This window comes from Myodes glareolus, chromosome 23 (assembly GCF_982192425.1).
Source record: "Myodes glareolus chromosome 23, mMyoGla1.1, whole genome shotgun sequence".
In the NCBI taxonomy this organism is placed as follows: Eukaryota; Metazoa; Chordata; class Mammalia; order Rodentia; family Cricetidae; genus Myodes; species Myodes glareolus.
In genome coordinates, this window is record NC_142048.1 from 2,876,301 (window position 1) to 2,902,815 (window position 26,515).

General features: G+C 55.9%; 4 protein-coding genes and 1 long non-coding RNA gene across 10 annotated transcripts; 2 read left to right on the forward strand and 3 right to left on the reverse strand.

The window, feature by feature from the left end:
• Nucleotides 1-1,157: 1,157 nt before the first annotated feature.
• Nucleotides 1,158-8,285, reverse strand: Cilp2 (cartilage intermediate layer protein 2). Of its 2 annotated transcripts, XM_085680529.2 has the most exons (8): nucleotides 7,866-8,285; nucleotides 7,213-7,311; nucleotides 6,769-7,041; nucleotides 6,191-6,346; nucleotides 5,032-5,310; nucleotides 4,732-4,840; nucleotides 4,144-4,301; nucleotides 1,158-4,053 (listed from the first exon to the last, which is right to left on the reverse strand). In XM_085680529.2, exons 1-8 carry the CDS (start codon nucleotides 7,927-7,929, stop codon nucleotides 1,691-1,693), a joined length of 3,501 nt encoding a protein of 1,166 aa, XP_085536655.2. In that variant the 5' UTR covers nucleotides 7,930-8,285; the 3' UTR covers nucleotides 1,158-1,690. The 2 variants fall into 2 exon arrangements, with proteins under 2 accessions (XP_085536655.2, XP_085536656.2); XM_085680530.2 differs by lacking the exon at nucleotides 6,191-6,346.
• Nucleotides 8,286-8,378: 93 nt separating this feature from the next.
• On the reverse strand, nucleotides 8,379-14,162 carry Yjefn3 (YjeF N-terminal domain containing 3). 5 transcript variants are annotated; one of them, XM_087900735.1, is made up of 7 exons: nucleotides 13,404-14,127; nucleotides 11,246-11,340; nucleotides 11,034-11,142; nucleotides 9,922-10,032; nucleotides 9,694-9,807; nucleotides 9,468-9,618; nucleotides 8,379-8,613 (listed from the first exon to the last, which is right to left on the reverse strand). In XM_087900735.1, the coding sequence occupies exons 1-7, from the start codon at nucleotides 13,533-13,535 to the stop codon at nucleotides 8,408-8,410; spliced, it is 918 nt and encodes a 305-aa protein (XP_087756861.1). In that variant the 5' UTR covers nucleotides 13,536-14,127; the 3' UTR covers nucleotides 8,379-8,407. The 5 variants fall into 5 exon arrangements, with proteins under 5 accessions (XP_087756861.1, XP_087756864.1, XP_087756863.1 ...); XM_087900738.1 differs by lacking the exon at nucleotides 11,246-11,340 and having other exon boundaries at nucleotides 14,028-14,162; XM_087900737.1 differs by having other exon boundaries at nucleotides 9,694-10,032; nucleotides 14,028-14,127.
• Nucleotides 10,032-11,952, forward strand: LOC148118274 (uncharacterized). The gene is made up of 2 exons (XR_015736118.1): nucleotides 10,032-10,445; nucleotides 10,981-11,952. It is a non-coding gene; the product is annotated as an uncharacterized LOC148118274 (long non-coding RNA).
• Nucleotides 14,163-14,274: 112 nt separating the features above from the next.
• Nucleotides 14,275-21,202, reverse strand: Ndufa13 (NADH:ubiquinone oxidoreductase subunit A13). Its single transcript, XM_048427074.3, has 5 exons — nucleotides 21,044-21,202; nucleotides 15,419-15,497; nucleotides 14,678-14,749; nucleotides 14,518-14,587; nucleotides 14,275-14,439 (listed from the first exon to the last, which is right to left on the reverse strand). Exons 1-5 carry the CDS (start codon nucleotides 21,135-21,137, stop codon nucleotides 14,320-14,322), a joined length of 435 nt encoding a protein of 144 aa, XP_048283031.1. The 5' UTR covers nucleotides 21,138-21,202; the 3' UTR covers nucleotides 14,275-14,319.
• A 128-nt stretch (nucleotides 21,203-21,330) lies between these two features.
• Nucleotides 21,331-25,708, forward strand: Tssk6 (testis specific serine kinase 6). Its single transcript, XM_048427073.3, has one exon. The coding sequence runs from the start codon at nucleotides 21,805-21,807 to the stop codon at nucleotides 22,624-22,626; it is 822 nt and encodes a 273-aa protein (XP_048283030.1). The 5' UTR covers nucleotides 21,331-21,804; the 3' UTR covers nucleotides 22,627-25,708.
• The last annotated feature ends 807 nt before the right edge of the window (nucleotides 25,709-26,515 follow it).

A 26,515-nucleotide genomic window follows, 5' to 3' on the forward strand; every position in this document is an offset into this window, starting at 1 on the left:
TTGCTGTTTACTGGTCCTTTGGGACTCACATCCCTTAGGGTACAGGAAGGTGTTCCTGGTATGGGTGAAAATGACCTCTGCCAGGAGATGCTGCCCCACAGGGGAGCTCGTGAATGGCTAGGCCTAAGCAAAGTCTGGAAGTTAGTTGAAGTGAAGACATCTGTGGGGTAGCCACATGGGGAAGAACTGTGGTTCACAAGAACTGACCCCAAAAGGGGTCCTGTGTGCTTGGCTGTTGGCCAACCCTCATGGGATCACACAGCTAATCGCCTGATGTCAAAACTTGCATGGTGGGTAATAAAGAAGAGGTGTGTAGGTTCTCTGCTTCCGGGAACTTGGGCAGACACAGGACTCTTTCTTGGGGTGGCGATGTGGCGCAGCTGCACTACTTGCCTGGTGTACACAAAACCCTGGGCACACACCCATCGTCGCAGCACTGACACAGGAGGGTCAGGAATTCAAGGTTGTCCTTGACTATGTAGTGAGTTTGAGATCTCAAACCAAAATGACCAAAATCACCTTTCTCAAGGCGGGGCATTGCAGGGGTCCTCAGGGCCCCTCCTGCTGACACAACTCACATCAGTTTCTTTGGAAAATGGGGGCATGATCAGCACACCTGTGTTGTAGAGTCAGCCTGCCTGCCTGCCTGAGGCTAGGAGGGCACCGATGATGCCTGTAGCCACTGTCGTTGGCCAAGGTGTGGCTGGCCCTCAGCATGAAGGTGCCCAGGCCAGTACAGCAGTCTCTGTTGAGCAAGTCCAAGGCAGTGGTGGTGGTAATGGCTGCTGCCTGCTTCAGGAGCTTTCCTAGCGGCACCCTTCCATGTCCTATAGCTCTGGGCCCCTAGCCAGGCACAGGTGCCAGGAGGCTGCAGCAGTTAGGGAGTCACTGTGTTTTCTGGCCATTGTTATACCCTTGCAGTCAGGCACCTGACACAGGTGTGCCATGCCCCTTGGGAGTCCCTGAACTGCTGACACACAGGACTCTGTGTGCCTCCAAACCTTGTTTGGTGAGTTTTGGCTTTCCAAGACATGTTGGCTCTGTAGCTCTGTAGCTGGATATCAGAATTCCCCTGCCTCAGCTGCCTAGTGCTGGGATCACAACCCGCTCAGCTTCAGTCCCAACCAAGCCTCATCCTTTTCAAAAGACACAACCGGTTGGGAATAAAGCATTTTTTTAATTGAGCACATAGCACCTGCCCCCAAGCAGAGGGCATTCCCAAGTACCCTGGCTTTCACTGCATGGGGACCCCAAAGCACCTTTTCCCCATGGACCCCCACTCACACCTGCTTGGGACTTTATCTCAATAAATATGACCTCAGAACCAAAAGAACCAAAGCTGGGCAGGGAGCCACACACAGATCACAAACAGGCTGCGGACCCAGGGCACCTGAAAGAAAGGACAGGGCATGGGAGTGAACCAGAACCCGCCTCAGCTGGAGTGAAGCACAGGCCTCAGGTGGACAACCATGTCCCCGGCCCTGGCTTCAACCACAGCAGGACATTCTTTCCGGTCACAGAGCCACAGCTGCCTGCCCAAAACTTCCATCAGCACCCGTAGTTTTGGTCTTTACCGAATTCTGGGCAGGAAAGGGAAAACGGGAACCAGAAGCCAGGGGACAAATAGGGCAAGGCTTTTTGAAGACAACAAAGTCTAAAGCAAGGAACAGGAATGAGGTCGTGCACTAGATCACTGTCCGGGGTGCACGCCTAAGGGGCCAGAATCTCTGGCCTGGGTTTGGGCAACCCGGGAATCGCGGGGGGTCTGGCCCATCTCCCTACGGATGTTACCAAGCGCTGATTCCGGGTTCTCCAGCAGCCGCTGGAAGAGGCTGGGTCTGGAGCTGGGCTCACGGCACTGGAAGGTGACAGCCACGCCTGCATCCGCCTTCATCTCCCGGGAGAAGCCGTCGGAGGAGCCGTCGAAGCAGCGGCCGATGGCGATCTCCTTGGCCAGCCGCGGGCTCTGGTCAGTGACCGTATAGACGCCATAGTTGTGGCCCAGCGCGTCGAGCGGAGCGAGCATAGCGAAGGCCGTGGGGTCGTCGTTGGGAGCAGGTGGTGGGTGGCGGGCTAGGTAGTCCTGCAGGAGCGTGTTGACGGCCACGCGGCGGCAGCTGCCCTGCGGGGTCACAGTCACCAGCGTCCTGTCCACCTGGCGCTGGTCAAACAGCATGCCGCCGCACTTGAACTCCACACAGGCGGCCGAGGCGCCGGGGCGCTCGGGGTGGCGCACGCTGCGGGTGTCGCGAAGGCCGTAGAGGCGGCCGCGAGTGGCCGCGTGGGTGCCGCCGGCGTTGTGCGAGCGTACCATGTACTCCTGCGGGCCCTGCAGCCGCACCTTCAGGAAGCACGCGCGGAACTCCTGCGGGTTGGGCCACCAGGCCAGCAGGTCTCCAGTCCACGAGGCGGGCGCTCCTTCCCGGAACGGCACCACGTCGTACTCGTACTTGTCCGCTTCCACGCGCGAGAATCGGAAGTGGTTGTCGGTGACCGGCGCGTCCTCGCAGTCGCGCAGACGGCGCCACGGATACACGGGCCCACGCGCCTCGGACTCACGGCCCGCGCGTGGCCGCGCAAGATTCACGCGGAAGCCGGTGCGCTTGAGCGCCGGGTCCTCGTGGTCGGTGCGCTGGTAGCCGAGGCGCTCCAGGAAGGGCTGCGCCACGCCAACGGTGGCTGCGATCGCGCGTGGCCGCGATGGCGCGGCCTCCAGCTCCTCGCCGCCCAGAGTCGCTGTCACCAAAGCCGTGTAGGCGTCGGGCCGCTCGGCGTCGCAGAAGGCGGGCACGCACGCGCCGTTGGGCCCGGTGACCACGCTGTCAAAACGGCCCCACGCGCGCGGGTTGCCCGTGAAGCCGGGCGCGGGCTCCAGGTTGAGCAGCGTCACCACTACGCCCTGCACCTGTTCGGCGGGCGCGAAGCGGTCGGTGCCGTAGGCGCGGACCTTCACGAAGCAGCGGCGCCGCTCGGGCACGTCCAGGTTGAAGAGGCGGCGCTCGCGCACGGTAAGCGCGCCCACGAGGAAGGCGCGCTCCTCCCTGCGCACGCGCGCCGCCGCCTCCTCACGCCGGAAGCCGCCTCCTCCCTGCTCAGCCCGCTCCTCCTCCCACAGGCCGGTCTCCGGCTCCAGCGACCAGAGAGCCAGAGCCTCCGCGTGGCCGGGCATGCGCACGTGCTCGGCGTCCACGCGCACGGTCGCGCGCGCCGCGTGCAGCTGCTCTGCAGAGCCGGGCGCGCGCAGGTCAACCGCGAACATGCCATAGGTGCGCAGCGGCGCCAGTTCTCCCGAACTGTCCAGGAAGCGCAGGTCGCTGGACGCCCCGCGCGCCGACGCCAGGTCACGGGGGTCCACGAAGGTGACACGCGCCTCCACCTGCCCGGCGTAGGGACGGCCGTCGGAGTGGCGGAAGGTACCGGGCGGCAAAACCAGCTCACCTAGCGCAGGAGCCGCCGCCTCTTCCGCGCCGCCCAACGGGATTGCACCGCCGCGCTCCGCGTCCAGCAGCACTGTGGCCGCCTTGCGCAGCGCACGGACTTCGTGGTACACGCCGGCGCCACGGGGGTCGAAAGGCAGCACGCGAACGCTGTCCACGAACTCGCCACTCGGGTCCACGAAGGTCACCACGAGGCGCTCAGTGGCCGGCGGCACCTCGATGGTGAAGTCGCCCTGATAGGAGGTGAAGCCGATGGGCGCACGGCCCAGCAGGATGCTGGCGAAGCGCAGGGGCTCCCCCGAGTCCGCAGCCACCACGCGGCCCCTCACTAGCCCCCGTCGGGGCAGGCACTTGCGACAGCCACACTCGGCCACCACCTTCACCGGGAGCACGTAGCCGGAGCAGCGGATGTCCCTGCTCTCCAGGCGCAGCACTGAGCAGCAGCGAGCGCCCGCGTCCCCACAGCGAGGACCGGAGCCCGCGGGGCCCGGGCAGCGCGTGTCCGTGCACAGGCCCACGTCTAGGTATGCGGGGCCGCCGCCGGGCTGGCCGCAGTCGTCGGGAAGCTTGATCAAATGTTCCTGAGGTCGGGGGTCGCAGGACGGCTGGCCGGGAGCTGGCGGGTACACACACCCGGGTCAAGGGAGGGTAACTGAGGTGAGGGAGCGTGGGCTGGGCTCGGGTGGGGTGGGACCAGGCTGCTCACCGAGCACTGTGAGCTGGGCGGCGCGGGAGCGCACGGCACCAGCCTCGTTCCAGGCCTTGCAGTAGTAGTCCCCTGCCTGGTCCTCGCGAAGCCCCTGGAGATCCAAGTGCGGCCCAGACCCGTGCTGGCGCCGGTCCAGCAGGGTCCCGTTGTGGAACCTGAAGGGGGCAGTTGGATGACATCGTGGGGATCTTAGGGATGGTGGCCCGACCACCTCTGTCACTAGGACTGGAGAGAGGCTTTCTGGAGCTCAGCTCCCTGGACCTCTCTGCAGTCTGGACAAAGAAGAAACTGAGGCGAAAGGCAGTCTCTCGAGGAGGTTTATGTTTTGTCTATCCTAGGTTGACTTTGAACTCTGAATCCTTAAGCCCCTAGTGCGCCCCACCAGACCGGCTTTGTTTTTTCTGTTTCTGAGACATGGTCTCACCACTGTGTAGCCCACACTACTGCAAGCTCACAACAGTCCTCCTGCCTCGGCCTGAATAAAGTTTTCATCACAACACCTTAGGTTTTAGAGGTACCACAGGGTTACAGGAACTCCTGCCAACCCAAAGCTGGCTAATTCCCTCAGTTCATGAAGACACTCACCAGGAATATTTTTTAGGCATGGGGGTCCCCGAAGCCTTGCAGCAGAAGATCACATGCTGACCTGCCTCTCTCACTCGGGACTCGGGGTGCTTTACCAGGTATGGCTTTCCTAAAGGAATAGGAGTTGGCCAAGTTTATGATCCTGTTATATCCCCAGAGACCCCTTTTTCCTCCCATTCTCTCAGGGACAGCCTTCCTCACCCTGTACTGTCAACAAGTGAGTCACTTCTTGGGTTTTTTCCCCTTGGCCTGAAACACCCTCCCCTGTCACCCTATGTTCCTGGCTGTAAGGACACTCACCTAACTCTTTAAGGACGATGGTGACCACGGCTGAGCTGGAGCTGTTGGCATGGGCCTGGGCTGTACCAACTGAGAAGCCATCCATCTGGGCACTGACATTGACCTGACTGGCAGCACAGACGCCAGGAACCCAGAAGGTTCCATGGGTGTCACTGGTGGCTACAGTGCCAGGTCGGGCTCGAAGGAAGACCCTGGCTCCTGGCAGTGGTTGCCCAGATTGAGTGACCACTGAGCCCAAGAGGATGTGGTCAGAGCACCCACAGCTGTCAGAGCTACACCCTAGGGGAACATGGGGGGAGGCAGAGAGAACTCTTGGAGAGAGTTTTGCACTCAGTTATTCAACAAACATACTCCCCTCCCCCATCAATTCCCCTCAGGCGTCAGTGTGGCTGGACTTGAGTGAGTCTGGAGACAGGAATGAATGGGCATAGCTAGACTAGTTGGAAGAAGCTGGATCCAGAGACGCGGGGAAGAAACTCCAAGGAGGGGACCCAAGAGGTTGATTCACAAAAGATGGCGAGGAGAACTCATCCACAGGAACACCTAGGTAGGGCTGGGAGCCAGGGGCTGTCTTGGACAACATCTGTCTCGTTGCTAATGCTGCCGCTTCTTTACAAAATGGAAAATTACAGTGGAAACTTGAAGGGAGAAGTGCCGGAGATGGGGTGGGGTCCCCACCCTATGAGGGCTCTGCTGCAACGGTTACAGACCATGTTTGTGGAATTTCCAGTCCCCTCCTGGAAGGGCCTGGGCATTGTGTCTGCCAAGGTGTGAGCACGTGTCTGCGTGGGCAAGCTGGGCAGGCAGAGACTGAATGCTACATGCATTCACTCAGAGTATGCAACTGCGTCTGCACACAGGGCTACCTTTGTGCACTAGAGGAAATGGCCCCTCGAGTCTGGCCATGCCTGTCTGGCATCTACCGACCTTTTGCGTAGTCCCTTTACCTTGCGCCTAGGATTCTACGCCCAGTAAAATAGCATTCGGTTGTGCGCAGTCACGACCCATCGGGCAAAGGAGGGAAGGGGTTGCCAATATTGGACCCTTCTAGACCCCACCTATGTCCCAAGTTCCTCCCTTTACTGGCCTCGCCTCCTGGGCTCCTCTTTATGCAGGCCCCACCCCTGACCGTCCCTCTTCAGGCCCTGTCCCCTCCTACCTGGGCACCTGGACCTCACGCACTTCTGCGCCTCCTGGGGGCTCCCAGGACACATATCCCCAGAAGAGCTTTGACAGCTGCGGCGGCGCAGGCGGCGGCCTGGCCCGCAGCTCTTGGAGCAGAGACCCCACGCGCCCCATGCGCCCCACGCGGCCTCTGCGGAGCAAGGAGGAAGATGAGGAGCTGTCAACCCCCTACAGCGGGCTCTCTGGACTAAGCGGGTCCGGTTCCCTGGCATACACGCACCCTGACTGCAGAGTCACAGAGGCAGACTGTAGTCTTGCAGAACACACCCCGACTCCCTGCCAGGTGCACTCCTGGTTAGCCCTGCTGTTCCCCATCGGCCATCCCCCAGCACTGAGCTATTCAGGATGGATTGTTGGGGTCCTGGAACGTGGATACACTACCACCTGGATCCAGCTCCGCCCCTCAAACCAATGCCCGCAGGGTGGTGGGTGGTCTCATCGAAGCTACGCCCACACGACCCCACCTCGGTGGAAACTCAGGCGCCGCTCTCAACGGATCTTGCTCCTCAGGGTCACACTTTCTACGTCCCCGCCCGCCCAGGACTACCTTACCCACTGGGCAGCGGAAGCGCACGTGGTAGTTGGAGCAGCGGCGGCCTCGGGGCTGCTCCCGATTGAGACACCAGAAACCGCGTGTCGGGTTGGCGTGCACGCGCTCGCCCATGGAGGCCGGTAGCGCCCAGTCTGTGGTGCGCGCTTCCAGGGCCAGGGGCCGCGGGCACACGCGCGCGGGACCATAGTAGAAGCGGATGGCGGCCAAGCTCTCGAAGTCGCCATCTCCTCCGGGGTGGTCTACGTTGAACCACGACGTCCACTCGCTGGCCTCTGCGGGCACCGCGTGTTGAGCCCGGGTCCCCACCTCCCGTCAGTCCCTCCAGCTTGGGGCCCTGGGGTCAGGGTTTCCAGAAGCTGCGATGTCGAAGGACTACTTTCCCCACCCTCCCCCATATCTCCACCAGGCCCAGGTCACACAACTCGGTCGCAGAGGCGACTTACCCTCCCAGTCCTCCAGGGCTGGCGAGGGCTGGCCGGGGTCTGGCGGCCATCCTACAAGATCCCTGGTGGCTGCAGTGCTCTCCTTGGTGGGGTTAGCATCTGTAAGAGTGCAAGGTGGGGACCGCTGGGACCCCCTTCTGGTGCAATAGCGGGACCATGACCACTACCTTTCACGGAGTAGGAAACAGATCTAGCCCTGGGGTCTGCAGTGCTCTGCCCTTGGCTGCTAGTCCTGTAACTAGCAGTGGACCCTGAAGCCCTGTCCTTCGAACTTAAGTGTTCATCAAACACAAGTTTAGTCGCGTGTCTTGCTCTACTCTCCCCGGTCTTTCTAGATGGGGTTCAAGGTGTTAACAGAGAAGTCTTCGGCTTCTCTGGCTTCCAACTTTCCAAGATGAATTAGGAGGGGTGACAGGTTCAGGCGAACCCCTTCTTCCTGGAGCCTCAGTCTTCTGAGAAATGGGCCTGTCAACAGCTACGCGAAAGGACAGCTCCGATCCATGCTCAACTCCTGGCCTGGTGCTCTATCCCCGGAGAGGACGGAAAGAAGCGGTCTCTTTCGGTCGCTCTGCTCTCTGTGAAGCTCGTGAGGTGCCCCACCCACCCCCTTTGATGCGCGCAGTGATCAGCCTCCCGGCCCCAGGGCATCTCACCTCGCGCTCCCACTAGGTGCGCGGCTGCGATGCAGAGACAGAGCAGGGGCAGCGGTAGTGCCATCGCCAGATCGCAGCGGCTCTGCAAAAGCGCTCGGATCCGACTGGGGTGGGTCGGGCGCCTGCTAGGGACTGATGGGGGCGGGACGCGGCAGCAAGCCACGCCCCTGTAAACCGCTCTAGGTTGCCCTTCCTTGAGGCCTCCAGCGATTCCTCGCGCTCAGACTGCGTCCCACGTTCCTCCTCCGCCTTCTCCAACTAGATCCCGCGTCGCGTGGGTGGCGCCATTTGGTCTTAAGCTTGAAACTGCCGGACACTTCGGCGGCTAGAAGTTATCTATCATGTTTAACTTCGGTCTTAACTCTAGGAGACTCCCGACAGCCGGAAGTCCCACCCGGGTCTACCCTTTATTCTAGAAAGCTCCACTGCGCAACTCCTCTCCTCAAGCCGCGAGGGAAGTTCATTCTCCACTCGCTCACCCGCTTGGTCTGGCGCACAAAGGAGGCGGAGGGAGAGGTGGTGGAGATGTTTATTGGTGCGGGTCACAGCGCGGCCACGCAGTCGGTGCCAATATATTTTGGCAGGCGCAGGCCAAACTTGCGGCGCACGTCGTCAGGCACGAACCTGCCGACCACAAAGTGGTGGCGCCCGGAGAAGCGACTCGCGCAGCTCTTGGGCGCAGCGAAGGACACTAGCACGTCGGGCTGCACCTCATCCTTTGCGTTGCCGCCAGCCTCGGTGTCCCAACCTGAGGGCGGAAGAGGGGGAGCTGGGAGGACCGCGGCTCCCGGACAGGGTCTGCCCTGTCTCCCACCAGGTTCCGTGCCTCAACCTCCGACACGTGGGTAGCGGTCAGACCTGCTGACTGCAGAAACGTCTCCACCCTCGTCTTACTCCCTTTCCACCGTCCCCTGGCAAGATCCAGCCACTGCCTTCTGATCCACCCCCAGCAGACAGAAGCCGCCTTGCTCAGACCAAACAGACCTTCCTCATCCCCAATCCCCTACCCCCGACCAGGTTCCTACCCTGTACCTGTGACCTGAGACCCTTCTTACCTCCCATCCCAAACCTTCCAGGAGTCTTTGTCAACCCTGTCCGAGGACAAGCACCTCGGACTTCCTTCCTGTCTCAGGCATTAACCATAAGCCACCTGCTCCTCTCTCTAACAAGAGGCTTCCAACTGCAGGGTCCCTCTTCTTTCGGGTCCACCTGCAGCCTATCCCCTCTTCCCAGACTAGATATGCCTCGGTCTTGATCTGGAATGGTCCTGGGACCCTCAAACTGGGGACACTACCACGCAGCCCCAAAAGAGGACTGAAAGTAGTTTGTCCCTGGCAGGCGTGGTCTCTGAGGACTGAGCTCACGTCTGCCCTGAAGCAGGGCCAACGGTGGGTTGTGCCCGTTTAGCACCCGGACCAAGAGGACACCGGGTCACTTGGGGCAGCCACTTGTAACTTCCCCTTCCTTAGGAAGGGTGTGAAACAGCAGGGCAGACGCGGAAATTGAGGTTGAATGAGGAAAACCAAGACTAGGGGTGAGAGGCTGGAAAAGGTGGATGGAGAAAACAGACTGGGGTGATCAGACTGCTCCTGGGTGGCATGCCTGAAGGGACGTCCAGGCTCACGAGCGGGATGGAGAGCCGCTTCAGAGTGGCCAGCGCGCGCGCGCAGGGCCCGCCCGCCTCCACCGGCCTCATTCCCGGGCCTAGCACTGCGTCCACCACCAGCCGGTAGGCGTCATCGATGAGCCGCACCTGTGGGGGGGGGGGGCGGTGTGAGGGGCCGGATTGGGGACGGGTCAGGGCGGGGTCAGGGTAGGCTCAGCTGACCTCGGTGGGTAGAAAGGACAGGAAGGGAATGTCCATCTTCTCGCACTGCGTGGTCAGGTCGCAGTGCAGAGCGTCGGCCGAACGCGCCGGGCAGAAGATGCTGGGCTGGTAGTCCTGGGGGAACCTGGGTCTGGTGATGGCGGCAGCGGGAGGGAGACCACCCCAGTTCTTGTCCCCAGCGGAACCCCAACCCAGCTCTGTTCCCCGCCATAGGACCCTGCTACTCACGAACACCCGCAGGTGCCGGGCACACGCTAGCCCCACAGCGCCGTTCTGCTCCGGGCCGCACACGACCAGTACCGTCCTCTGCTTGCGCGACCCCGAGGACAAAGGGAACGCCTGGGCGTAGCAGAGGGACAGAGTGGTGGTCTGCGTGCAAGCCCAGTGTGGTTTGTTTACTCCATGCACTTTGGACACAATCCCTTCTTTCCTGACGCAGTTACCCCCAAGTTACACTGAAAAGTGGGGTTAACCCGGAGGAAGGTCCGCAATCGTACAAGCGCCTAAACCATCTGTCTGCCCCGCTCCTGCCTTTACTATTTCCTGTTTGCCTTCTATTTCAGAAACTCAGTCTGTCTACATGGTTTTTTGTTTTGTTTTGTTTTGTTTTGTTATTGTTTGAGAGGTTCTCGCTCGGGCTGATCTTGGACTTGCAGCAATCCTCCTGCCTTAGGAGCTGCTGGACTGGCAGTTGTAGGCCACCGCGAGGACAATCTGTGCTACCGAAGAGAGTCAGTGAAGTGGCTCAGCAGGTAAAGGAGTTTCTTTCTTGAGACCCACATGGTGGAAGAACATTAGTGCCCACAAAATGTCTTCCCTGCTCCACATGATCATGCTGACACGGGGGAGGGGCAATAAACGTAATTAAATTTTTTTAAAGGAAGGAGAGGCGAGACACAGGTGGAGAGGGGCTTCTGCATTTATAACCTCTATGAATTGCCTGTTTATAGAGGCCCCTAAGGGCAGGCTCAGTGGGCCTCAAAGCCAGCTCCTCTGGCGTCATCAACGCTCCTGTCATATTGGGAGCACCTATGGGGTAAAGATTTACCTGAGTACTGCTTCAGACCTCATTTGACCACCCTGCCCGTCCGGACCTGCTTTCTCGTAGGGACATTTAGGGGTGTTCAGATGGTAGGTAGGCTGTTATAGGTCGCACTTCTAGGGGACCCAGACCTGCACTTTGAGGACCCAAGACCTACCCTGTAGGTGTTCCCCCATCTGAGTCTCTGAGGACCCCACTTCTGCCTTGTCTGGCAGTGAGCCTGAAAACGAAGCCTTGTATTTCAGCGTCCCCTCCCAAGCGATGGGTTGAAGTAGCCCCGAGCAAAGGGGGCTAGTACCTTGGCCACAGCCACCGCACTGCCTTGCCCGCACAGCTCCACCAGCTGCTGCCGCCCGAAGCGGTACTCGTCCAGCAGCTCCTGCTCCAGGGAGGCCGCCTCCGAGATGCTGCAGGCAGAGTCGGACAACACGCTCAGAGGCGCAGAAAGGGAACGGGGAGACCCGAGGATGGCTGCCCAGATCCGTCGGAAGGCTCTGGCCTCGTCCTTACCCACGAGGAGTTTCAGGGGCCATCATTTCCTGCCGTTTCCCCATCCCACAAGCTTGGTTTGAAAAGGCAGCCGCAGCCTGAGGCACGCGCGTCCTCTGGTGGTAAAAGACGCATATGTGGCTCGGCATTATTTTTTTTAAACCCCAAAGAAAGCTGAGCAACCCAGAGATCAGGAGAAAAGATTCTGAATACAGACTGATTCCCCCAAGCCACATATCTCAGGGTGTCATGGGACTCCCAGTTCTCTTCCCTCAGATTTATAACTGCTGTGCCCACCCACCCCCAACCCTTAAAAGAATTTCACCCTACAAAGGTCAGGTGAGTTGATTCTGACACAAGGACAAATGAGGAAGTTCTAGGACACCAGGAGGGAAATGGAAGTGTGACCCTCAACTGTGAGATCCTTGACAACCCATCTTACAGGATAATGAAATTAAGATATCTGAGCCTGGCTTTGTAGCCCATGCCTTTAATCCTAGCACCCGGGAGGCAGAGGCTGGCAGATTTGTGTGAGTTTAAGAGCAGCCTTCGCTCTGGGCCAGTCAGGGCTACGTAGTGAGACCCTATCAAAGGTGTGTGCCGTCAATGATGGACATGAGATCCTATCTTAAAAAAGAAAGAAAAGAAGATTATCTGGACCAACTTGGCTAAGAGCTACCTCTACCTCTAACAAAACTGAAGGCAAGAATAGACTACATAATCCATGAGTCTGTGTTCAAAAGTCATTAGCAATTTAATGTTGCATGTGTGAACACCTGTCAGCCATGTGTGGGGTCCCACCTTCTACACCTAACACTAGGAAAAAATAATTTTTAGAGAGCAATGGCAGTGCTAAGCATGTCTGATCATGGGAACCAGAGCAGAGGCTGGGGGCCTCCCCTTGCAGGTGGGGCAGGTGAGCTGGCAAGACAGACACTCTGTACTAGAGAACCAGGGCTGGGGTAGCACGGGGCCCGCTTGGTGCCATCAGTCCTCTCCTTTGCCTTTCCAGTTGTGCCTATTGGCCAGCAGTCACAGACTGTCTTCCCTGCTCCGCAATGCTCGCTTGCATGGGGGAGGGGCAATAAATGTAATTAAAATTTTTTAAAGGAAGAAGAGGCAAGACACAGGCGGAGAGGGGCTTCTGCATTTATAACCTCTATGAATTGCATGTTCATAGAGGCCCCTAAGGGCAGGCTCAGTGGGCCTCAGATGTCAAGAGATGACCACAGGCAGGGCGTCCTGGAGGAAGGGAGGCGCTCCAAGGGAGGTGAAAGCAAGAAGTTAGAGCACTGGAACAAGCAGGATATGTGGAGAACAGGACGGACAGCGCTTGGAGGCAGAGGCAGGTGGATCTCTGAGTTCCAGGACAGCCGGGGCTACAGAGAGAACAACCATCCACCACCACCCCCATGCAAAAAAGCAAACAAAGCACTGTGAGGAAGACACAGGAGCACAAGTGCAGGGTAGAAACCCTGGAAAGGAGGGTGTGGCGCCACAGTTAGATGAAGGGGGCCCTGGGCTACTTGCCCAGCTTCTGGGACAGCACAATCAGTGTGCACTCAGTGTGCACAGACATGGCGGCACATGCTTGAACCCCAGCACTTGGAGGGTGAGGCAGGACCATCACAAGTCCTGAGCCAACTGGTCTGCTTAGTAAAATTCTGTCTCAAAAAACAAGTTTGTGGGGCTGAAAGATGGATCAGTGTACTGCTCTTGCAAGGACTGAGTTCAGCTCCCAGCACCCACACCAAGCAGTTCACAACCACCTGCAACTCCAGCTCCAAGAGATCCAATGCCTGTCACCTCCACAGGCACCAGGACACACACACACACACACACACACACACACACACACAGCACAATGAAGAGATGCCTTAAGTTGGTAAATGGTTTGCCTTGCAAGCATGATAACCTTAGTTTAATTCTCAGAACCCACGGGGGGAAAAAAACCAGCTGGGTGCAGTAGGTGTGCCTGTAACCCAAGCACTGGCGAGGTACAGACAGGAAGATGTGTGGAACTCACTCACTGGCCAGCCAGTATGAAATCAGTCTAGTTTAGGTTGAGAGACTCTGTCTCAAAAAAATCAGGTCGAGAAAAATAAAGGAAGCCACCTGATGCGGACCTCTGGTTTCCACTGGCAAGTACACCATCGCTGTGCAGAGACTTAGTCCCCACCTTTGTCTGACAGCCATGGCTGCCTCTGCAGGGGTGGTAGTGATGGTCTCCTCCCGACAGTGGGCAGTCCAGGGAATAACCAGACCAAGGGGCAGCAGCTAACTCTGGAGAACAGCGTGGACAAGAGCTCATGGGACCAGCAGGGAAATCCGTCTCCCTCCCACCCCATCGATGCTGCTCCTAAGACGAGGACAGCAAGACTAGGGTCTCTTTTCAGGCCCAGTACTGAGGTCTGAAAAGGGAACTGGGTCTGACAACCCCAAATCACTTCTAGAAGGGCAAGAAACCCACTAGTCAGGGCATCGCAGGTGTTCTCCCCAACACCTGCACCCATCGCCGCTGCTTACCTTGTGGCCGTCTCTGAACCTGCGTCATAACCCATAACCCCCATCCCGAGCTTTCTTGGCTTCCAGTGGCAGCTGATATTCAAAGTCTCTGTGTAACTCCAAGTCCCTCAGGATAATTGCACAAACAGTGAGGGTAACTGAGGGTCGGGTTTCCTGGAATGCGGTTTCCCTGGCAACTCGGCTACTGCTGCACCAGCAAGCTCCCAGCAGACCCTAGAACCCACCCCAGTCATTCCCCTGCCTCCACCCTGGCCTCAGCTCCCTGTCACTTGCTGACCTGAGAAAGCACCTCTCCTCTGGCGCCTCTCCAGGGCCTTTGTCGCTGCAGGCACTGCTGTTCATGGCCACACAGGCAAGCTGGCTCCCCGCTGCCTTTTAAGCAAGCTCGGTGGGCGGAGCCCTGTGGTTGAATGCCTGCTTGAGAGGCACTGTGTGCAGCTATTGGCCAAAGCACAGGAATGACTTAACCCTGAGGAGTCTGGATAGCAGACAGGTGTAGAGGGATCCGCAACAGAGTCACATGATGGCCTTTACTTGACTATTATTTATTGTAGGCGTCGGTGCGGACCCTATGTGTACCAGGTGAAGCCGAAGTTGGCGTTGTTCAACTCCTCCTTGGGGCGCAACCCATACAACTCGCCAGGAAGGGGCGGCACCCAGCGCGTGGTGTGGAACACAGACTCACCCACCTGCGGGCAGGGACAGGGTCAGTCCTTATCAGTTCCAGCTGGCCACCCCACACCACCCCACCCCAATCCAGAACATACCTTCCAGTCAGGTACATCTTTCATGATGATGGCCTCCTCCTCCAGGTTCTCCCGAAGAAGCTGCAGGGTCCTGCGGCCATAAGGCGGGACTGAAATCAGACCCACCCAGAGCAACAACTCTGTTCCTTCCTTGACCCAGAGCCCATCCCAACCTGCCTACCTCCGGTCCATTTCTGCCTGGAAGAGCGGCATGAGAGCAATCCGGGCCTCCAAGTCCTCAATCTGCAGGCGCCTGTAAAGCCACCACACCCACTCAGGGTCAAATGTGCTCACTGAGGGAGTGTGGAACACACAGGGTGCTGGTGGGATGGGGTGGGGCAAGGCTAGCCACCTGAGTTGGGACAGGAAGGCAAGTCTGCAGCTGGCACAGACTACAGCAGCCACAAAAGTGTTGGCTTCACACTTTCCTTTCAAATAAACTTTTTTATCCTAAAAATAGCGGCGTCTGATGATCTGGGAGAAGAGGGGGCACACTCACCACCAGGCTTGGGCCTTACAAACCAATTTCCCTTTGTTCTCAAAATAGCAGGGTGCTGGGTCTGCAGGTCTCCCCACAACTACTACCCACACAGGGAGTCAGGAGTCTCTCAGCAACCCAGTGATGTTTCTCATACCCCTCATCATTCATGGTCCTAGTCTCTCTGGCCTCCAGGGGACCTGCCTCCCATGGCCTGGTTCCTTTTCTATTGTGCTCTCACTGTGTGGCTCCGGCTGGTCTGTCTCTATGTCCCAAACCTCAGTCATATCTGGCCTGGTGACCTACTGTTTATGCTAACCTGGTCCGCGAGGGAACAGCTGAAGGTTCATCACCAGCTCTTCGCATTAGGTCAGGCCCCGGAAAAGCAGCCAGCCAAGGACACCACCACCCTCACGGAAGCCCTGGTGGTGAGCAGGGCCCTACCTGCGCTCCCGGTTCCACTTCATTATTCTCCAGTAGCCGAAGAGCAAGGCCCCAATGCCCACTGCGAACATGCTGTAGCCTGCAAGAGAAGGAGGCTTCCTGCTCAGCATGGTCCCTCCAGGACCCCCCCAACTCTGTGACACTGGCTCTCTCTTCCTCTGCGGGTGCCTGTCCTTCCCCATGACAGTCTCTCACTCTCGCGCTCCAGTTCAGGGTAGGCAGTCCGAGCTGACACCCTTTCTGGAAGATACAGGCAACAGGGACACAGGAGAGCCCCAGGGTCTGGAACAGTGTTTCTCAACACATGGGTCACAACCCCTTTGGGATTCAAACAAGCCTTTCACAGGGGTCACATATCAGATATCCTGCATATCAGATATTTACATTATGCTTCATAACCATAGCAAAATTAGTTATGAAGTAACAATGAAGATAATTTTATAGGCTGGGGTCATGTGAGGAACTATATTTTTTGTTATTTTTGTTTTTTGAGATAGGGTTTCTCTTTGTAGCCTTGGCTGTCCTAGAACTTGCTTTGTAGACCAGGCAGGTCTTGAACGCACAGAGATCTGCCTGTTCCTGGAACTGACTCTGTAGACCAGGCTGGCCTCAAACTCAGAGATCCACCTGCCTCTGTCTCCCAAGTTTAGGTTAAAGGTGTACGCCACTGCCCAGCTCTTTTGATCTGGTAATGTTAGCCTGACTAGCCTAGAACTCTATGTAGACAAGGTTGACCTCTAACTCACAGGTATCGAGATCTGCCTGCCTCAGGCTTTTGACACCACTTCTAGCCCTCTTTTTTTTTTTTTCTTGAGATGGGTTCTCATGTAGCTTCAGCTGGCCCCAAACTCCCTACGTACCCAAGGATGACTTTGAACTCTTGATTTCCTGCCTCCACTTCCTAAGTGGTGAGGTCACAGGCATGCATCACCATTCCTGGTTTATACTGTTAGGGATGGAACCCAGGAGTTCAGCATGTTGGGCACTGAGTTCAGCCTGGGACATTTTCAGCTCTTGCCTTCAGGCCTCCATCCACTGGGAGTTAAGTTTCCTCCCCAGGTGAGCAGGGCCACTGTGCACCCCTGAGTGGCCAGTGCACCCGTGCTGAGCAGACTCCTCTCCCCTGTTAAATTACTGGGGCATGTTTGTCCAAAGTCATAAAATGTGGGGTTTATTTGTGGAACAGGGCGTCTGGTTCCGTCCTGCTGCAAACGTGACTGTCCTTGTGCAGCATGTCTTTGTGCACACAGCTGCCTGGTGAGTTGGGAGCTGTCACTTTTGAATCCTGCAGCTCCTGAAAGCAACCATTACTGCCCTGGGCACTTCTGCATAAACTTCATGACCTGACTGTGGGTTTCTGCAAAGGGGGAAGGGTCGAGGTTCTGATAGCCATTGTGTTGGATCTGCACTGCCACCCGCTCTCAAGTTCATTGATTCAGGATGAATGACACAAGGTGGCAGAACCTCCTACAACTTCAGCTACTGGGGGACTGAAGTGGAGGGTATGAGTTTTGCACCTGCTCCCCTCTCCCCATGGCACCTCCTGAAATGTAGGTCACCCCAGTGATTACTGTAGCCAGTCAGGTGCAGCTGAAGGCTGGGGGTCAGCTTGCAGCCCCTCCTCCCTAGCCTCTCACTCTAGACACAGTGGAGCCACACTTGGGTGTCTGCACTTGAGGCCCAGAGCTCCCCACAAGGACCTGTTTGTTCTTCTGAGAAATTGCAGGGAGAAGCTGTGGTTAGATTTGGGGGCCCCTGGGGTTCTCTTAGCTGTTGCAAATGAGGGTACAGCTCTGGTGCAGACACCTCCCCAGTTTGGTGAGGGCTGACTATGCCTGCAGTCAGCTGGCCAGAGATGGTCCTGAACACCTAGGGCTTCCACAGAGAGCTTGTACCCCTGGACCTGGGACCCAGCCATCCTGGAGACAATGGCTGGAGGGCCTGGCCTCAGAATCTTAATCTTAACTGAGTGGGTGGGAAATATTTAGCTCCTGACCTAGCTGAGGGTCCATTCAGGTTGCATCCCCAGAAGCTGTTCTACCCCCCTGTGTCCCAACCTTCTCCCTGCCCTCTGTAGTCATAGGTGACCCCTGGAGCTTGTTCTGCAGTCAGGATTGGAGCTGCCCCTGCTGATCTTCAGCAATTATTTATGGTGGCACCTGTTTCCCCTTGGTATAGGGCAGGTGCTCTACCCTGCTGGTGGTGCCCAACAGCCTGTGCTGGTGCTGTCAGAGACTTTAAGGGCAGATTCTATGTTGTTGTTGTTGTTGTTATCGTTTGTTGTGTTTTCCCCCAAGACAGGGTTTCTCTGTGTAGCCCTGGCTGTCTTGGAACTCTGTAGACCAGGCTGGCCTCAAACTCAAGGGATCAGTCTGCCTGTGTCTCGAGTGCTGGGATTAAAGGTGTGCGCCACTACACCTGGATCAGTGGTTCTCAACTTTCCTAATGCTGCGAACCTTTAATATGATTCCTCACCTGGTGGTGGTGGTGCACGCCTTTAATCCCAGCATTCAGGGAGCAGAGGCAAGGGAATCTCTGAGCTCAAGGCCAGTCTGGACTACACCCTGAAACTGTTTCAAAAACTAAAATAACAACGATTCCAGGGCTGAGCATGGTGTAAAGTGTCTGGCGATGCCAGGTCCAGCTGCAGAAGCCAGCCTGGAAGATGCCATCTTGGGGTCTGCAGCTTCCCCAGGCTCCAGCAGGGGACTGGGAGCAGTGCTGACATGCGTGTCCCACCAGCTAGTTTAGGACACTGGATGTGCAGATATGAACAGAGACTGGACTGTCACTGCACTGTCCTCGCCCATCTGCAGCGGGGCGGGGTGGGGGAACCTGCACAGAGCAGGGTCAGGGCTTCAGTGTGCCATCCCTGCACTCGGGAGGATGAGACTGAGGTACAAGACCAGCCTGGGCTACAAAACAAAAAAACAAAAAGTTGTCATGGCTGGACCCATGACTGGGACTAACAGTGTTTGTTGCTCTCCAGAGAACCAGAGGTCTGTTTGCAAACCCCACGCTGGGTGCCTAGAACTCCAGCGCCAGGAGATCTGACACCACCTTCTGGCCTTCATGAGCACCTGTTTTCACATGCAGATGCACGCGCATGCACAGTTATGATCTTAGTCAGGCGTGGTGATGAACTCCTTCAATCTCGCACTTGGGAGACAGAGTCTGGCAGATTCAGTTTGAAGCCATCCTGATTTACATAGCTTCAGGCCAACCAGGACCTGTCTCTAAATAAATAAGTCTTAGAAACAAACAAACAAAAAATGAGTGTTTCAGAACAACAACAGAACAAGAAAGGTATAGGGCAATAGGGCCCAGCACAGCTGTGTCATGATCTGAAGACGAGGGGAAAGCACATGGTGACTTTAAAGCAAAAGGAAGGGCTGGCAGATGGCTCAGATGGCAGAGTGCTTGCCTAACAGGCACAAACCCTGGGTTCCACAGCCAGCACCACAGAAGCCAGGCTTAGTGGCACACACCTGCCACCCCAGCACTCAAGAGGTGGGAGCAGGACCAGTCCAGAGCCATTCTAAGCTACAGAGAATTGCTTTGTCTCTAAACAAATGCAGGAATACATAAAAACTAAAAATAAATAAGCGATGTTGACTTGAGGAGTCCACCAGCCTAGTCTTAGGTGTCCTATGGGTACATGCTATGTAGAAACATGGTGCAGGTCTGAGAGAATCATGGGCTTGGGTGTGTTATACCTCAGAAAGAGATGAGAAAGAGGAGCTGCCAAATGGCTCAGCTGGTAAACATGCCTGCTACAGAAACCTAGTAGTGATCTGAGTTTAATTTCTGGAACCCACATAGAGATAGAAGAAAGCTGACTTAACAAAGTCATCCTCAGACCTCCACATTCCCAAACTCCTCATACACATGCGTGCGCAATAATAATACTAAAAAACAGAGCTGGTTGCACACACCTTTAATCCCAGCACTCTGGGGAGACAGGGCAGGCGGATCTGTGAGTTCCAGACAGCCAAGGTGTACACAGAGAAACCCTCTCTGGAAAAACAAGCAACAGAACACTTGCTACTCTTCAGTCTGCAGCACTTACATGGCGGCTCACAACCGTCTGTAACTTCAGTTCCAGGGCACCAGATATGTATACAGTCCTAGAACTCACTTTGTAGCCCAGACTGGTCTTGAATTCAGAGACCTGCCTGCCTCTGCCTCCTGAGTGATATAATTAAGGGTGTGTATCACCACAGCCCAGCTCGTTTTTTGATTTTTTTGAAATATAGTCCTTACTGGCCTAACTCTCCACATAGCCTAGGCTAGCATTGAACTTGTCATGATCCCATCTTTGCTTCTCATGTACTGGGATCACAGGTGAACCAACACATAGGGCCTTAAGATTTTGCTTTTTAATTGAGGCACAGTTTGCATAATATGCACAGTAAAAGTCTGCGGAATTCAAATCTAAATTTGTAGAGGGAGGGAGTTACCAAACCTGGTCCTCTGGAAGAGCAGCAGGTGCTCCAAACCACTGAGTCATCTCTCCCGTCCCTAAGTTCACTATTTTTTTTTTCTTTTAGAGGGAGACGACATCATGTAGCCCAGGTTGATCTGTGTAGCCCAGGATGACCCTAAACTCCCAATCCTTGTGCCTCAGCCTCCTAAGTGCTGGGATGATGGATGTCCACCACTCAGTTCTATTTATGCAGTGCTAGGGGTGGGACCCAGGGCTTTGAAATGCTAGGCAGGCACTATACCAATTGGACCCCTAACTATTCTATTTTTGTAACTCTGAGCACTGAGGGTGGGGACCTTAATGTTCTCCAGATTCTTTCCCTTTTGAAATCAATAAAAAAATTCTAAATGTTACTTAAAACACTTGAAGGTTTTAAGGATGCAGCTCAGTATGGTGGGCACATGCCTGTCATCCTGGCACTACGGAGCAGAGGTAGACAGCCAGGAGTTCCAGACTGGCCTGGGATCCAGAAGAGCCTGTCTTGGAGAAGGGGGTAAGCAAAAAATGACAGTGAGGAATCAGTGCTAGGGAGGTTGGAGTTTGTGACTAGCCTGGGTTCTACGCTAAGGTATAATCAACACACATAGAACCTCCTGCTTTGGGTGGACCTGCCTGTCATCCCAGAATTCGATTTTGAGGCCAGCTTGGGCTATATAGTAAATCTCTAACTTAAAAAAAAAGAAGAAAAGAGAAGAAGGAGGAGGAGGAGGAGGAGGAGGAGGAGGAGGAGGAGGAGGAGGAGGAGGAAGAAGGAAGGAAGGAAGGAAGGAAGGAAGGAAGGAAGGAAGGAAGGAAGGAAGGAAGGAAGGAAGGAAGGAAGGAAAGAAAAGAAGACTGAGCATAATGGTGCACCCTTGGGAAGTGACGGCAAAGACATCAGAAATTATAGGCCAACCTAAAACGAAACAAAGTCTCCAAGTTTCGAGTTTGAGTTTCTCGGAGGTTTAATATCCTAAACTGTGGAAGCCGACTGGAAAATTGGGCAAATGAACAGTCTCGCCCCACGGGATGCTGCGATAGAGAACCCAGACTCCAACCGCGCCTCCCTCACTGCGTAAACTGAAGCCTGCGGTCTCCCCGCTCCCGCCCAGCCGCATGAACGAGGCCCGGCCTCCGACCTCGAACCGGACGACACTGACCCGACAGTCCCCGGCGAGGGAGGTTCCGCTTGTAGTCGACCGGGCCGTAGCCCCCTGGTGGGGGCATGTCCTGTTTCACCTTCGACGCCGCCATACTTGCAAGATCCTCAACTTCCGGTTACCAGCGGAAGTGAGGTGACGTGTGGTTGTCATTTTGAGTGTGGCGGAAATTTGGTCGCCCTGGTGGTTCTCCACCTGTCAGCTAGCACAGCTTCGGTCCTTAAGTCCTTCCTTGCTCTGGCCCCAGGACGGGACTTGATTCAGTGGTTGGCACTGGAGCTCTGCTGGGCATCCCGTACCTTGTAATAAAAGTCTTGGTGTTCACCTACTTTCCTTCCTGAGCGATAGTGGCCAGCCTCGAGCTTTGCACAGGTTGCCCCTTTCTACCCCCCACCTCCAGGGGCCAAGGCAATGGACTGGCCCATCCACACTAATTCCACAGTTAGTGATCTGCCCCTCGCCAGGGCCCTCTCACGAGGAACCGGTCATTCAGAGCGATTGAGTCACAAAGCCTGAGAGGGTTTAAGGAGCGCGGGGCGGGGACGTCCCCACCCCAAGGCCGAGTGACGCCCGCAGTCACTTCACAAGGCAGAAATTGTTACCCGGGCAATAAAAGTCATCGCGGCTCTAGGACCTTGGGAGTGGGCACATGGGGGCACGGGGGTGCAGGTGCCAAGCACCATGGGTTAGGCCCGAGATCGGAGTCCGGCCGCCCCCCGACAGCAGCCGCCTCCTGCTCCCCGCGCGCCCCGGGCGCCACCATGTCGGGCGACAAGCTCCTGAGCGAACTTGGCTATAAGCTGGGCCGCACGATAGGTGAGGGCAGCTACTCCAAGGTGAAGGTAGCCACCTCCAAGAAATATAAAGGGACGGTGGCCATCAAGGTGGTGGACCGTCGGCGAGCGCCTCCGGACTTCGTCAACAAGTTCCTGCCTCGAGAGCTGTCCATCCTGCGGGGAGTACGGCACCCGCACATCGTGCACGTCTTCGAGTTCATCGAAGTGTGCAACGGGAAGCTGTACATCGTGATGGAAGCAGCAGCCACCGACTTACTGCAGGCAGTGCAGCGAAACGGGCGCATCCCGGGGTCACAGGCGCGCGAACTCTTCTCTCAGATCGCGGGTGCCGTGCGCTACCTGCACGACCACCACCTGGTGCACCGCGACCTCAAATGCGAAAACGTGCTCCTGAGCCCTGACGAGCGCCGCGTCAAGCTCACAGATTTCGGCTTCGGCCGCCAGGCGCACGGCTATCCAGACCTGAGCACCACCTACTGCGGTTCGGCCGCCTATGCGTCACCTGAGGTGCTCCTGGGCATCCCCTACGACCCCAAGAAATACGACGTATGGAGCCTGGGCGTTGTGCTCTACGTCATGGTCACCGGGTGCATGCCCTTCGATGACTCGGACATTGCTGGCCTGCCCCGGCGCCAGAAGCGCGGCGTGCTCTACCCCGACGGCCTCGAACTGTCGGAACGCTGCAAATCCTTGATCGCCGAGCTGCTACAGTTCAGCCCATCCGCCCGGCCCTCGGCTGGTCAGGTGGCGCGCAATGGCTGGCTGCGGGCCGGGGACTCCGGCTAGGAGCCGGGGTTCTCGCTGTTCCCGCCGCACCAGGCCCTGAGCCAGGGCGGCGCACGCGCGACCGGCGAGCTTCGGGAAACCCGCGAAGTCGCCGCGCGCCACTGCGCGCGCGCCCTGTCCCTTCCCCTCCCACCACGGCGGCGGCCCACAGAGGCCCGCTGTTGGATTCTGGTTCCTCCTGCACAACCCAATTGCTGGAGGGCTCATGCGCACCCTCGATTTCTGGCGAGGAGGCCCCGAGAGGGGCGCGAAGAGAAGAGAGAGAAGCATTGCGCCTGCGCGGAATGAGCTCCTGCTGTGCGGTGGGTGGCAGTGGAGCGGAGAAGCTGCGGGTCGGCGGTGCACTCCAAGTGCCAGGTTGGAACCTGCAATAAATTCGCTTTTCCTCGCAAGTGGCTTTAGCGGTGGACCCTTGTTACGGAGCTGAGGGGAGGGGAGATCTCAGCACTTTAGAGAAAGCCATGTATGTGGCGACTCCAGCGTCAGACCAAAAAAAAAGAGTTGTGGGATTCGAATCTGTTCTCCAAACTGGACAAACTTCTAGAGGTTTTATAGTCGTTCCCTGGGATGTGATGATGCTTGAATTGGGATCGGCATGGGGGAAGGAGGGGACTACCTGATGGCAGAAACTGAGCGTTTACAGATGTGGAAACTGAGGCCCACACAGGTGTCAACTGTGCAGACACAGCTATTATTTGTAGTTAGGTCTCTTTAAGCCGAGGGTGGTGGTACTTTCCCTATAGGAAGAGTTTGCAGGCAGAGAACAGACCCAGCTACTGGTGCCGTTTTCTTTGCTGTTGCTGTTGGTAGTGATGGTGATTTGTGTGCGTGTCATGCTAGACCACGGCTTGCTTACTCTCACTATGAAGCTAGGCTGGCATGGAACCTGGACTCTCCTGCCTACACTTCTCAAGTTCGGGATGACAGGTGTGCAGCCAAGTTCTGCATGTCTTGAACCTTACCTGGGACTCCAAGAGGCTTGAACCATCTTTGCCTTCAACAAGGATGCAAGTACAATGCCAAGTAAAATTTAGACAAGATGTGGAAATAATTGTAAGTTGTGAGAAATGCCAGGCGGGACGGGATATCCAGGGAGAGACTGTGAAGCTGTTTTGAGGCTGTTGCCCAAACCATTAAAAACGGCACAGGATGCCGGGAGTGTGGTACATGCCTTTTAATCCCAGCACTGGGGACGCAGAGGCAGGTGGAATCTCTGAGAGTTTGGGGCTCACCTAGTGAGCCCCAAAACTCACAAAGTGAGTTTCAGGACAGCCAGGGCTACACAGAGAAACCCTATTTCAAACACACACAACCAACAACCCACAAAGGACAAAGTGACACCGCGGGAGTTCCTGGAGCTGAAATAGGAAGGGAATGAGAAAATAGAGGGGAGCTAACAGTACTTCAAAGGGGACCCTGAAGGGTGAGGAGGCAGCTGGGAGCCTTGCCTGTGATTTTACCGGGATTTGGTGACAATGACTGTCTGGAAAACATTTCAATACTCTCCTGCTCCTGTATTAATTAGGTCCAGGTAGCCTGAGGGGCTGTCTGCTGTAGGCCTTGCTGTGCCAAGCACCTGCTCCCCTCTCCACAGGTTTCTGGTGCCCTGAAGGGCAAGTGTGAGCTCACTTCTCAGGCTGGGCGCAGATGGGGCAACTGAGGCTACAAGAAGGGATGGGCCTAACTCCAGTGCTGTCTGGAATATGCCAGAGCCTAGGCAGAAACAACCACACCCTCTGGTGAGCAGGGAGGCTCTGGGCAGGGAACCATCCCAGGGCTTGGGGAAGGGTGTGGTTCAGATTTCATAGATGGAGTCTATAGCACATTCAGAATGGATTCTTATCTTCACACAAGCCCCTCTTTTGCTAGGGATGGAACTCAGAACCTACTGAGACTAGGCAGGTGATCACGCTCAGAGTAAGCCCCCAGCCCCCACTAAGGTATTCCATGCATGGGTTGTACCACTGAGCCACACCTTCAGATTTGTTTTGTTTTTCAAGACAGGGTTTCTCTGTGTTGCTTTGGAGCCTGTCCTGGAACTAGCTCTTGTAAACCAGGCTGGCATTGAACTCACAGAGATCCGCCTGCCTCTGCCTCCCGAGTGCTGGGATTAAAGGTGTGTGCCACCACCGCCTGGCTTTTTTGTTTTTTGAGACATGGTTTAGCCAAGTGGGCATGGCCTACCTGGGCCACTCATTATGTAACCCAAATAGAACTTGGAGCAATGCTCCTGCCTCTGCCTCTTGGGCAGTGGGATTACAGGTATGCACCCAAAAGCCCAGGTTCCTTTTTCTTTTCTCACTCCCCAAGATAGTCTCACTATGTAGACCAGGCTTACCTCAGAGATCTGTCTGCCTCTGCCTACCAAGTACTGAGATTAAAGGTGTGCTCCACCAGGCCTTTTTTTTCCTTTCATTTTAGCATGTATATTTTGTTGGCATATATGTCTGTGCACTATGTGCATACAGAGCCTGTTGAGGCCAGAAGGCATCAGATCCCTGAGACTAGAGTTACAGATGGTTATGAGCTCCTATGTGGGCGCTAGGGACTAAACTGGGATTGTCTACAAGAGCAGCCAGTGCTCTTAACCACTGAACCATCTCTCCAGCCCCTATTTTTTTTTGTTTAAAATATTTCCAGTGGTGCTGGATGCCAATCATCCCTGCACATGGGAGGTGGAAGCAGGAGAATCAGTTCACAGGCAGCCTGGGCTTACAGCAGATTCTGCCTCAAAACAAAGTCAAAATGTGAAACTGGGCATCTCAAGCTGATGTGGAGACCGGCAGTGGGACAAGCTTACAGCTCTGTCGATGCTGGGAACATTCCAACAGCAAAACCCCACAAAGCTCTGGGGGAAAAAAAATCAGACCTGTGGCCTCAGGTGGGAAGAGCTTAATTGGGATTCTCACCAAATCCCCTGCCTGCTGAGGTCAAACAGGATGACACAGAGCTCATCAGGGTAGAGGAATGCCATGTTCAAACGGCATGTGTACCCTACCTTTCACTCCCCCCCTTTAAGAAAGGCCACCAGAAGCTGGGACAAAACACTAGGGCCCCAGGAAATAAAGGAACAATACAATGACATTTGGTCCGTTTCTTTATTGTCCTTCAGGGTCTCAAAATTCCCCAACACAAGGAGGCTACCAATTCCAGCTCATTTATTGGAACATCTATTCGTTTGGTGGCAAACTTTTTAAAAACACGTATTACCAAAGATTCAGTCACAATAATTACAGTGTCAGCTGCCCCAGCCCCCATACTCTGCACTAGTGTAACTGTTACACAATGAATATTTAGGAACCACTTTTTGGCAACAGTCCAAAGTCTTCAGGCTGTCACCATTTGAAGGTGAGGAACAACCTTCCCCAAATAGGCTCCCCCATTCAGGCTGATACTCTGATTCTCTGCTTCCAGTTAAATGTTGCACATTACAGCCAGCACTTGTCCCCTCCTCCCTCTGCCTGGGGTAAGCTTTGGCCTCCCTAGTGTGTGTGTGTGTGGGGGGGGGGCTTCGGGTCCCGAGGATGCTCATAGGAACGCCTTCAGCCAGGAGCCTTTAAGTTACCTGCCCACTTGCGCATGACCACTGTCCCCCTAACCCAGGTGACACTTGGTTCCTGATGTTTCCACAAGCTAGACAAGAGCCTGGGGGTGGTTCAATGGGCACGTGTCTTGCACGTCCCAGACAATGAGTGGAATAAACTAAGGTATATTGCCCCCACTGACCAGAGCCATTGATGTTTGTGATTGTCTCTGGAAATAAGTAGGGACCATCACCTCCATCTTCAACTCCCAAGTATAGACATGAAAGTACTATGCCAAATACATTTAACTTTCTTAAGTTTTTAAACCCAGGCATGAGGTGTAAGCTCATCCCACCTCAGGAGGC

Coding starts and splice junctions, on each gene's coding strand:
- Cilp2 (XM_085680529.2), bottom strand. CDS start 7,929: ATGGCACTACCGCTGCCCCTGCTCTGTCTCTGCATCGCAGCCGCGCAC. Junction 4,302..4,731: donor ATGCCTAAAAAATATTCCTG/GTGAGTGTCTTC, acceptor TGCCCCCTTCAG/GTTCCACAACGGGACCCTGC. Junction 4,054..4,143: donor CGCCCAGCTCACAGTGCTCG/GTGAGCAGCCTG, acceptor TGTACCCGCCAG/CTCCCGGCCAGCCGTCCTGC.
- Yjefn3 (XM_087900734.1), bottom strand. CDS start 13,535: ATGAGCTCTTGTCCACGCTGTTCTCCAGAGTTAGCTGCTGCCCCTTGG. Junction 10,033..11,033: donor GTGCGGTGGCTGTGGCCAAG/GTACTAGCCCCC, acceptor TGCTACGCCCAG/GCGTTCCCTTTGTCCTCGGG. Junction 8,614..9,467: donor GAGCCTGGACGTCCCTTCAG/GCATGCCACCCA, acceptor TTCCGCCCTCAG/GTTGGGACACCGAGGCTGGC.
- Ndufa13 (XM_048427074.3), bottom strand. CDS start 21,137: ATGGCGGCGTCGAAGGTGAAACAGGACATGCCCCCACCAGGGGGCTAC. Junction 15,498..21,043: donor CCCTCGCCGGGGACTGTCGG/GTCAGTGTCGTC, acceptor CTTCTCTTGCAG/GCTACAGCATGTTCGCAGTG. Junction 14,588..14,677: donor CAGGCAGAAATGGACCGGAG/GTAGGCAGGTTG, acceptor TTATGGCCGCAG/GACCCTGCAGCTTCTTCGGG.
- Tssk6 (XM_048427073.3), top strand. CDS start 21,805: ATGTCGGGCGACAAGCTCCTGAGCGAACTTGGCTATAAGCTGGGCCGC.